Below are 11,800 nucleotides of genomic sequence, written 5' to 3' on the forward strand. Positions count from 1 at the left end.
GGCATTTCAGCGAGAGGAAAAGAGAAATAGTAGGAGTTGTTGGTTGAATGAGCGGGTGGGTTGCAAGGTGAGGTCCTATGGGCATTGCATGTTTGTGTTTGTTTATGTTTCATTTTTTTGTATTTAGAAACTGGCGAGAGAAGGTGGACAAGAAGTAAGTGAGGACGACGATGAAGATTTTGAAGATGATGACGATGATGATGACGACGATGATGAAGATGATGACGAAGGCAATGAAGATGACGAGAATGAAGAGGAATCTGGTGACGAAAATGTTGGCAATGAACAAGAAACAGAACATCAAAGTACAGACAACACAGAACTCGATGAAGAAGAACTAACGTGAAATATAAATCACAAAATAATTTTATTAATGTAACTAAACACCAAGGCTTTGACCAAGGAGTAGACACACTTTATTTTAAAATATTGTACATTTATTTTAACAAAAGTTAAAATTGTATCAGTTCCAACTTCCCCCTCCCCTAGTGGAGCTGTGGAGGGGGTGAGGGGTGGGGTAAGGGAACCCTAATTCACATCCGTAAGCTTAAGTTCAGCTTATGTCTTAAATGTTTCTTACGAAACAATAGCTACACATTTCACTTGTAAGAAAAGGTTAGTAAGTTCAGAGGTAAATATCAAAGTATTTTCAGTGTGAAAAGAAAAATATCAAGTAATTCAGGTAATTTCATACAACAACTGCTGCTAAACAGTACTTATATATGATCAACATCTGAAATCTTCATATAACAGAAATATATTGCCATGCAGACAAGGTTTTTTCCCACAAGTTTTTCAGTGACCTTGATTCGTCTTTGTAACATCTAAGAGTTGAGTGACAATTTGAAATCTTACTGCCAAAACAAACAAGTATCTTATAAAACGTTTTCGAAATACTGCAGTACTCACAAAATTAAGTGGCATAAACTAGTCTTACAGACTGAATACTGTGCAAGTAAAATTAATTAGCCTGAGAATTTATGGGAAACGTTTTGTTACTGTTTGTTGCAGATTTAATAATTTTAATAATATAAATTAAAATGGACGCCTATCTGTGTATTTATTTCGTCTGATTCTAATTTGCCGTTTAACTTGTATAGCATATCTAAGAGAAGCACACCAAAAAGAATTAAATCTCTTGAAATTCATCCCATTGGCGGATCAAGTGAAGTTCACCCTTCCCCCTTTCTGATGTACAAGTGCACGTGGGATAGGAAAAAAATCTCATTTGCCCCACTTTGTACGCAGGAAAGGACATTTACCGTTCGACATAACCCTATACTGCAAAATCATTAGGAGCCTCTATATCTTCGCCTGAGTTGTCGTCGGCACTACCTCGTACATCTTCGGATGATCGGGGCACGTCGTAATTTGTCTCGAGTGATATCGCACGTGGGATGTCGTAATTATCCGTGGTGGGACTTCTGGGAATGTCATAGTTTCCTGAGTCTGAGAAAACGTAATGACAAACGTTAACAAAAGAGTCACTACACTCAAAATCAAAAATAGAAATCTCAATCACGGGAGGGCGAGGCCCAGATTATGTTGAAAAGTACTCGGCAACTGGCAGAAAGCTAAATAGCTAAAAAAAATGGTTAGGATGCAAATAGATTCCTTTAAAAGAAGTCTGCATTCGAGCCAAGGGGCCCATCACGTTTTCGTAGCGCGAAGCGACTAGGTGTATTTCTACTGCCCCTCCTCACCCCCGTTGGGTGGGATGCTAGCTATATAGTCCGTCGCAGAGTTACACCCCAGCGTTAAAGTCGCCGGTACCCATTTATGTCCCTGGGTGATGAGAAACACGATAGAGAGTAAAATGTTTTTCCAAGAACACAACACAGTGACCCCAGCCAGGGATTGAACCAGACCGCTCGATCCGGAGTCCAGCGCGCTAACCATTAGGCCACCGTGCTTCCCGCAATACTATAACACGACACTGTATAAAAAATAGATAGTTGATGATCTAAGATGATAAGAAATTCAAGTGCATGTTGTAATGTCTAAACCAACGATCTCATCAATCAAACTAACTTTGAGTGTAGCTACAGTCGTGTGATCGTTCAGAGATAGGAGGCCTTTTCCCACCTTGCAGTTATTCATTTAAAGTATAGATTACCTGACGGCGCTGCATGCACGGCTTCAGGTCCTTCCTCGCTGTCTGTTGCAAAAAACATTTCATAGCTATGGAACGGATTGTCCAAACGCGTCTCTATACCAGTAAAGTCCAAACGCATGTCAGGATCTTCATGCCAGCAATCTTTCATGATGGCATATATGAAGTCTGGACAGTTGTCGGGCTTCCCCAGGTGAATACCCTGTTCGAGAGGAAACATAAATCTTTTGCTCTTAGATTCAAATGTTTTAAAAGAAAATCAACCCTAGAGGATGACTTTTCGGCGTCATTCTGTCGCCATTATCAAATACAAATTACAAAGTTGTAAGTTTAGAATATATAGCAGTTTGAGTGTCAAAACATGAGAACGAATATTGTTAGTTGATTAGAACAATGTCATGTTGTAGCGTTGATTTTTCTTTTAAAATGTTTTTTTGGATTTCTTCTTTATTCAAATGTTTACTCTCCTTATTGATTCCCATACATAATATTTAAGTCAGTTCTGAGAATTTGTGGTACTTCAAGAATATGCGAGCTTGTTGATGGTTTTCTATATTCTCATCATCTGTCAATTTGAGAATGTATTAATATTTTTGGGAGAAGTTATATCCCGATCACGATTGAAACTTTTGAAAAGTTCAAGTGCCGCAACTAGTTTGAGAAAATAAAGAAAATATAAATAAGCTCTTGACATTTAGAGAATATATTACAGAAACATATCTGTAACTACGAAATTCGACTGCATGTTTGGATAAATTTCCGTCCCTCTGCGGATTGCACAAATTAAACGATTCTTAAGAGTTCCAGACATTCAAGTGTGAACAGTACCTCCTGAATGAATTTCATCACTTCCTTGTTAGTGTAACCGTAATACGGCTGGAGACCAAACGTGAAAATCTCCCAAAGTACCACGCCATAAGCATACACGTCTGATTCGACAGTGAACTTGCCGTACTTTAATGCCTCAGGTGACAGCCAGCGAATGGGAAGCAAGGTTTCTTCACTCATCTAGGAAACGCAGATACAGCTATTTCAATTAACGTTGTCCGGATCAAAGCTTAAAGACAAGACTGAAAGGCAGTATGGGTAGAAGAAGAGGGCAACTGCACGTGCTGAATACTAAAATATATAATGACATGACAAACGCAAATTTGCACGTTTTCTATTTCTTCAGACATGTGAAACAAGGTGGTTTTAGCTACACTGAATTTAAGAAGAATTTTCAAAACTCAGAACCAAGTGACAGTGAAGGTAAAGCTACAGAAAGTCCTCCTGAGAGGAAAAAACAAACTCGTGAATTCTCCACGTGCGATGATGCTTAATGAAGCTTATATGCAAATTTGTAGTGAATACCCAGAACGCCATACGGTCTTGCCTTTTAGCTTTTAGCTTTGACCGACAACGTTTATTGAAATAGCTGTATACAAGTTTGCAGATATTAATACATACACCTTTTTGATGGTTTATCATATAATGCGCGCGGATAATTTGCGAGTTGCGTAGTATTTTTCCGAGCTCCGTAGGGACGATCGAGGTAAAATACGAGCAATAAGCAAAATGTCCGCTCGTATTATGTTTAACCATGGAATAAGGGATTTATTATTCCACTGTTTTTGTCTCTAACTTTGGGCCCGTATTCCGTACATTTGTCCGTCCGTATTTTTGCCCCGTTCTACAGTTTAATAACGTGGCATGTTTTGCGCATTCATCATCATCCACATCATCATCATCATCATCATCATCATCATCATCATCATCATCATCATCATCATTTATTTGCCACTTTGGCCTAATATGGTAAAATGGCGCAATAGTGGAATAATAATACAAATACAAATTTTATTGTCCTCTCCCCATGGAGGCTTTTCAGGAACAATGAAAAAAATATAACTTAAAATTAATCAGGCTTCTACTTTGGTTTTGCCCACTGGTAATGAATAAATGAGTTGTATACGTTATATGAACTTCAATTGAAAAAAATGAAAAGGAAAAAATCTTCGCGCGCAGGTTCTTGTCAAAACCGCGACTGTTTCCGTCTCAGGCACCTTCATCTTTTTATGTCCATCCAGACATTGCATAAAATTTTGCGGACTTTTTTACACCACGGCAGTACATACAGAAACAACAAAAAAGCAACCAAGATTAAGCTTTCAAATAAACGCTGATTTACCGTTAACTACGAATGGTATAACAAACTAGCATACTAACTTCGCATGCGTCCCTAACTTCGAGAAGTCCTGGAAGTCCGCCTGTGTTTTTAGCATCCTCGGAGACCCAGGGGCAGTTAGTGGGGCGATGGAAACGCGAAAATGCGGGTAAAACATAGCGCGAAACAGCGGGGAAAAAATCGGCATATAATAGTTGGAGTGACTGAAAAGTGCCCCTGGGAAAAGAGTCTTACTAGACCAGTTCAAAAAGCTCTCTGAATACTGCCTCTTGATTGGGCAGAAAAATCTTTTGTATTCCCTTTGTATTATTCTGCCCAATCGGCGACCAGCCTGACTACAGTCCTTTTGGTGTGTTCTCATGTGAAGTACAAGTATGTACACAAAGCCAGTTTGCTCGCCATACCTGTCTTGCCTGTTCGCCAAGAATTTGCTTGGGAAGGAAAAGTTTCGGCTAGTGCTTCCCCTGGTCGTAAACGTCGAAAGTCTGACGGCCATGCCCGCGGGAAATCGCCGATTGGGCAGAATAATACAAAGGGAATACAAATTATTTTTCTGCCCAATCAGTACAAGTATTTCTTGCTGATCTATTTTTAATACCATATTTTAACAACTCACGCACAAGGCTTTTTTAATAAATAACCAGTTTAAGCTGAGCTGGCTTGTTATTTACCAAAAGGAAACTATTGTAGCGAACCTTATAGTAATTTGTTGTATAGATATCACGTGACATTCCAAAATCCCCAATCTTCACTACCAGGCCGTCTCCGACCAAACAGTTTCTCGTCGCCAGGTCTCGGTGGAGAAACTTCATCTCGGCTACATATTGCATGCCAGCGGCGATCTGGGTCGAGATAGAGACGAGGTCTTCTTGTGTGAGGTAAACTGGCGGGAAAAATAAAATCAGAACAGTAAAATAGCATTGTTGGTTTTCCTGTAATACGGTGTTCAAAAAGGTTCTCCAAATTATGCTGTAATGACTGTATCCGCATGTACGGTTTTACCTTACTTTTCTTTCTCGAGCTTGACAGCTCTTTTCAGTCCAAATCAGGTTGAAAGCTCTTTTAAGTCAAAATCCTGTCGATGGCTAACTCGACACACTTTTGAGGCACTCACTCCAAAACTCACATGATTTTGTCACCGGAAAGTTACACCATGCAAACGTCTTTGCAATCCTTACAGTGTCCACTGTGTCTGTAATCGATTTGTGACAATGCATAACTAGGCAGTTCAGACGATCCTGCTTCATGGTGATTTTTAGGTAGTTCTTTAGTCGTCGGAGGGCAGAAAATATACTCTCTGAAGTTGCCGATGCCACAGGTAATATCAAATACAATTTTAGCAGTTTATGGACATCTCCTAGTAGATCCTAGTAGCATTTTGTAGAGAGGCGTTTTGTTGAAAGGCCTAAAACATATTATTTCGACTAGCGCGACCCTGACGAAACGACGTGTGAAAAGATCACGAGACTGAATATCATGCCAAATCAACTTTATGCTGCACTAGCAATATTATTGGCACTGAAACGTTGAGGCGGGGCTAAGCCCCTAAAAAATTTCGTTTGGGGAGGGGCTACAGCTCCCCCCCCCCCCCCCCCACCGCCTCTGCTCTGCCGCCTATGAAGTGGAAGGTAGTTCTCATTCTCTTTCCCCATAAGCTATAAATGGAACACAAAACTAACACGATAAGTTTCGGCCACCATCTTGAGCTGAATCAGGAGCCCATTGAACCTATTTAACGTTGTTTTAATTCGTCTAGTAAAAGCCATTAAAAAGAGTACCTTTATTAGTTTCATTGGAGCCAAGTGAGGTCTCGGCAGGCAAGGCATTTCTCAAATATTGATTCAAATCCCCGCCACTCATAAACTCGAACACCATTCCATAAGGTTCCTCTTCGGTTGATACCGCCAGCAGCTGAACGATGTTTGGATGTGTTAAAATGGACATTAGAGTTACTTCTCTGAAAAACTCGTCTTTCTGTTCTTTGGATGAATCATCCTTCAGCGCTTTTACAGCAACCAGAACTTCCTTTTTTGGCTGATTGTCAATAATACCAACCGCGCGACCTAAAGTATAAAAGTAGTGCGGAGACAAAAGAGTCAAAGGGAGGCTTATGTACAGAGAGAAAGGTTGATTTTAAGATTAACGAGCTAGCGACTGAATTTACGCGACTGTTTTATAATATAGCTTAGGAAGACTAGCTATTTTTATTACTATTTTTTAGGAAATAAAAATTTTACTACCGCAAACGAACTTGACCATTAATATATTTTTGCTGCAAAAAAATGAGCGCATGTCAAAGCCTTTCCTAATATTTTCTCCAATAGTTATTACATACAGAAAGGGAGCAATAAGCTTAAGCTCTGCTTGAACACTGTAATACTGAGCTCCTTCTTCGTTCATATCACTCAAGTAACAGTCTTTTAAAGCGATGTCAGAGAAGTTAATGGCTTGACCTAAGGATGATGATGCAGGCAAATGAAATGACGTAAAAGAAACTTGGCGTAATTCCGGGGGAGGACTCCGATATGAAATGTACAAGGATGCTAAACGCCTCCCTTACGGGTGCAAATTACAGATGCTAATGTTTTTAGCCGTCAAGGCCTCGTTTGGGGTTGCACGCGAAGAAATAAAAAGCGCCTTGATTCTGTGTTGTCAGTCTGAAACAATCAGGCATGAAAAAATGGTCTCTTAGGGTCAAGGAAAGCTTCAACCACGCCCGAATTGGTGTCCTTCAAATTTTGGTCACATTTCTCATCGAGCGTCGCCGACTCGCCGTCCGTTCATATGGGAGTCCCCCAGGATAACTAACGATGGCGAGGATGGAAATGGATTGCGACAAGTTGAACGTACCTTGAAACACTTTCCCAAAGGAGCCCACTCCCAGCTCCTTCACATACTGCACGCGGTCCAACCTGTACTGTCTCAGTTTGTTTGGATCATAATGACGTAACAGAAGCGTGTCCAGGCTCTTCAGCGACTCCTTCCGTAATTTGTCTCTCATTGAAAAGCCTGATTCAGACATCATGTCGAAATCGTTCTCCTGACGTCTTCGCCAAAGAACAAACACAATCACACATACCACAATGATGAGAATGAAGATAAAAATTATCGGGAGAATGATGCTCAGAATGTTGTCGTGGTCTGCTGCTGGGGTAGACTGGGTTGGAGTAGGTTGGGTGGTTATTATCTCTTCAGTATAATCTGTGAAGAAAGAGGATCAATATAGGCTTTCAATGGAACGGGACATAACTAGATCTTTGAACTCAACTAAATTTTGATGTCTCACTCGTTTATCAACATCGGTTGATGATGCAAACCTCGACTTTGAAAAGTTCTTATTATAGCCAGCGATCTACGTAAATGGTTTGATAATTGTTAGTTCTACCCCATCCCAAATCCCCTACCCCCCCTACATGCCCCCCCCTCCCCACCACAACCCGTCCCATTGTTCCTTTTGGGCACATCTTTTTAGCAAGTAAAAGCTCATTGTCAGTGACCCCTTTTTCAGCAGGAAGAAGTCTCATCACCCATCACTGCCCCCCCCCCCCCTCCGGCCCTCTATTCCCCGCCCCACCCGTGACAACAATCCGCTACTGCGCATACCTATGAAGACAAGTTATAAAGAGTACGGTTATTAAAACGGAACTTTTCTAAAAATAAGTGCGATTATTTACCAATACGACAAAAATAAGTTAGTGTTGACTTACTAAAAAATCCCGACTTGATACAGGTTTTATTTCCAGGCAAGTTCTGGTAATATCGGAGAGGATGGTGTTCAGAGCAGTCCGGGATTCCCCGGTGTATAAAATCAATACGTTCAATGTTGAGATGTAACTTGACTGCGCCGATCACTTGGTTAATTGACGTACTACATTCCTCGAAAATAGCCTCACAATCGCCTTTGCAGTAATCTATAATCGAGCCGTCAGGGTAACATGGTGGTACCGTGTAATGACACAATATATTCACCAAGATGTATCTGCACTTTTCGTTATCCTTCGCAAAATCATTGATGAGGCCTATGACTGTTTTAAGGAACTGCTCGGTCGCAGGTAACCCAAATTTGTTGTCAAAAAAGCGCCTGGTGTTCCTGTAGTCAGGAAGCGTTTCCAGTGATTCACGACAAACTTTGCCTTGGTACAGCATACATGTACCTCCCCTGAAAATATTTACAAGAAAAACATATGCATTTAAAACACATCCAATGGAATCAATTTGGAATAAAAGCGACAGGCACAAACTGAGCGCTGTGGAGGCCAATGAGACATGCCATTTAATCAATTAATGAAATAAGTTTTTTAAATAATGAAGCTAGAAATAAGAAAATTAGCACTACCATAATTTTAGTGTTGAAAATAAACCCATGAACTTCTTTCCGTTAGTCCATCGTTAGTGAGGTAATGGAGGACCACACGAAGTAAATAAACGAACATGAAGCAAAGAAAAATTGTTTTGACCGGGAGCTACCGACTGAGCTACGAGGCCAGACGAAAGCTACCGACTGAGCTACGAGGCCAGACGAAAGCTACCGACTGAGCTACGAGGCCAGACATAAGTTACCGACTGAGCTACGAGGCCAGACGGCAGCTTCCGACTAAACTATGAGACCAGACGGCAGCTTCCGACTGAACTACGAGGCCAGACGGGAGCTTCCGACTGAACTGCGAGGCCAGACGGGAGCTACCAGCTGAGCTACAAAGGCCAGAAGGGAGTAAGCCGTAGATTGATAAAGTAGATACGTCACGGACGAGGCATCGAGAAAAAATTAAACACAATTTTTCAAGTTTGTAATAATAATCATTTGTAATCCATCTTAATCTTCCTCTGTGGTATCCATCCTTGTTTATTTCCTGTTTGTTGTTACTTCTTCAGTGACCATTATTTTGAGATTCCCTTCAATTTGAAAGCAATTCTTTACATTGGAAAAATGGCATAGCCCTTGCAAAACAAGGTTGATGAGAAGGGTACAGTTAAAATGCACAATTTTACAATAGTTTATCCCTAACACTGAGCAGAGCAAGGCTTGTTTCACTCTTTCACTATATTAAATAAGTTTTGTCTCAAACTGAAAGGAAAATTACCTTTTCGTAAAACATTTCTTGGTGATATCAGTTTCGGTTTCATTCCAGCAGCATCCAAGATAGTAACACAAGCTGGAGTTTGTATTTTTTGGTACCATGCATCCCACGCTTTCATCAGGACTGATCGCAGAGCAGTTCCACCTCGACTGAGGAAGCGCCCCTTTAATAACACAAAACACAATTTAAAATAAAATTCTTCTAATCTTTTCACTAAAACTTCAGGCGGGTGAACACGAACTGCGCGGGTCTTGCGCACGCTCCCCTCGCACCTGAAACTGATTGGCTGATTGGTTGGTCAAAAAACCGAGGTTGAAACTCAGGCTGAGCTTTAACAGAATTATTTACCGAATGCAAAAAAATGATGATTTCTAAAAGAGGTTGCGAGTCCTTCGCGGGGTTGCTGCTTTTGTCGAGTTTGAAGAGGAGGTGTCTCTTAATTAATGTTATAGAAAGGAAAAGTTCTGCATGAGAAAAAGGTTTTTCATTTTCTAAAGGCCATTTACGTACGTACGTGTGCATTTAAGAAACAAAAAAGTTTCGGGTTACATACAAAGAAACCATCCAAGTAGAAGTTTAGAAGAACGATTAATGCTGCAGCTTTTTGAGTTTTCCCAAACTTTCAGAAGGGATTCTTTAACCCGATTACAACAAAGAGAAACTATTTTATAATTATTCTTGAAAATACTGCGAGGAAAAGAAAGAAAAATTGCTCGCTTATTGCTATTACCATAATATAAAATCTCTTTCCTCGCGTGGTCAATGTGTCAACAGCTCAAAGTAATTCTGTTTTCTAATGAGAGTTTAAAAAAATACAGCTTTACCGCGCGCTTCAGTTAAGGAATATTTTCTCGTCATTTCTCATGTATATAAAAAAAATGAAAAAAATGCACATTACGTTTAACGATCTTCCAACCGATTCTGAGTAACAGATAGATATTCAATTTGTTAATTTATTCATAATTAATTAACTTGAACTTCTTAGCCACAGGCAAATAAATGAGTGAAACCCGTCATTTCGATGTAAAGGAATGTAAATATGGTTGACATGTCAGTCTTCATAAACACACTTGAATGGGTTTGTTATGGTTGTTTTTCAATGGCTACGGAAGATCGCTTAAATCAAAAACCGGAGTCGCAAGCTCGGCGGAATCAGAGTAGGAAGTAGGAAGGATCAAAACGCTTACATTTTCTTCCGATTCCGCTTATAACTCGGTCGCTTATGATCCAGGGTAAATTTGATTGACGGAGTCACAAGCAGAAGCGGAAGGGTCCTAATTCCTAACTCCGAGTACTTCCTTCTGCTTGCGACTCCGAAAATTTAGTTTTCACTGGATCATAAGCGACGGAGTCATAAGCGGAATCGGAAACTCTGCTTACGACTCCGTCGGTTTGATTTTCACTAGATTAAAAAACCCTCTGTGCTTCTAATTACGACTCTAACTCCGACTCCGTCAGTAGTGAAACATGAACCAGCCTTTTCGTTTCAAGCACACTGTATGGGTTTCTGTAACAGCGAATGCATGCATAAGGATACCCGGAAGTTAGTTAATTAACTGCTTTAAATCACATTTATATGTATACGTATTTGCGTTATCACCTGTTCTTACTTTAATCATGTCAGTTCCTTAGCTAAATGAATAATTGGCTTGATTCGTCGTTCGAAAGTTGTAACCTTTTAGTAGATACACAGATGAACTATTTGAAACACTTTTAAATGCATGGATCAAAGTGAAGGGGTGTTAAACGAACCCTGTATCTGTATATTCAAACACCTCCCCCTCTCTCTCTTTGAACAAGCCACAGGTTTTCAAGGCTGGGTAAATTGCTACCGATATCACGAACCGATAAAATAATCGCTGTTGATGTATCTTATCTCAATCAAGTTTTCCCCTACCTTGCTCGCTGCTTGCAAGAACAAAATGTGTAAAGAGTTGAAGGCAGAACAACAGCACGCACTGCAACATGGCGCTGTGTAACATGATAATTACATGATAGTTTAGCTTTCTTGACGTTCCAGATTTTACTTACTACAGATCTGACAAACAGAGTCTTTCTTAAACCAGCAATACTACGTTGGAAAGTGAAAATGCTTTCCAAAGCTAATATATTCAAAGAACGTGTGATTATATTGGTGTGTCCACCGAAGCTTGGATCATTGGGTATTTTGGGTGACGCACACCTATAAAAATAGTTCTTCTTTTATAAACGTGTGTTTTTTCTTTTACAATATCGCTACCTTTTGTTAATGTTTAAAAATTAGAGCTACAGTTTAATACTGTGATATAAAAAAAAAAGCATTTAAAGAAGTACGGTTTTGTATCATAGTATGATTATAAAACATCAGTGCAGTACATTGCCAGTGTTTCGCCCCATCGCGCATAAACTCATTTTAGTTTACAATCGACCCCCAACTGATAGTTTCGTTTTCAAGACATCTTG

General features: G+C 40.0%; 2 protein-coding genes across 2 annotated transcripts in view; one reads left to right on the forward strand and one right to left on the reverse strand.

The window, feature by feature from the left end:
• Positions 1 to 1,045, forward strand: part of LOC144665143 (general vesicular transport factor p115-like) — an 18,126-nt gene extending 17,081 nt beyond the window's left edge. Inside the window, exon 32 of the mRNA XM_078526315.1 lies at positions 128 to 1,045. Within this exon, the coding sequence (XP_078382441.1) occupies positions 128 to 346 (219 nt within the window). The 3' untranslated portion in view covers positions 347 to 1,045. The remainder of the gene's footprint in view (positions 1 to 127) is intronic.
• LOC144665149 (muscle, skeletal receptor tyrosine-protein kinase-like) lies at positions 420 to 11,451 on the reverse strand. Its single transcript, XM_078526319.1, has 9 exons — positions 11,256 to 11,451; positions 9,362 to 9,521; positions 7,988 to 8,439; positions 7,131 to 7,481; positions 6,059 to 6,343; positions 4,976 to 5,163; positions 2,942 to 3,121; positions 2,117 to 2,315; positions 420 to 1,449 (listed from the first exon to the last, which is right to left on the reverse strand). Exons 1-9 carry the CDS (start codon positions 11,338 to 11,340, stop codon positions 1,277 to 1,279), a joined length of 2,073 nt encoding a protein of 690 aa, XP_078382445.1. The 5' UTR covers positions 11,341 to 11,451; the 3' UTR covers positions 420 to 1,276.
• Positions 11,452 to 11,800: the final 349 nt, after the last annotated feature.

Source organism: Oculina patagonica, chromosome 9 (assembly GCF_052425735.1).
Source record: "Oculina patagonica isolate OP01 chromosome 9, crgOcupat, whole genome shotgun sequence".
Classification (NCBI taxonomy): Eukaryota; Metazoa; Cnidaria; class Anthozoa; order Scleractinia; family Oculinidae; genus Oculina; species Oculina patagonica.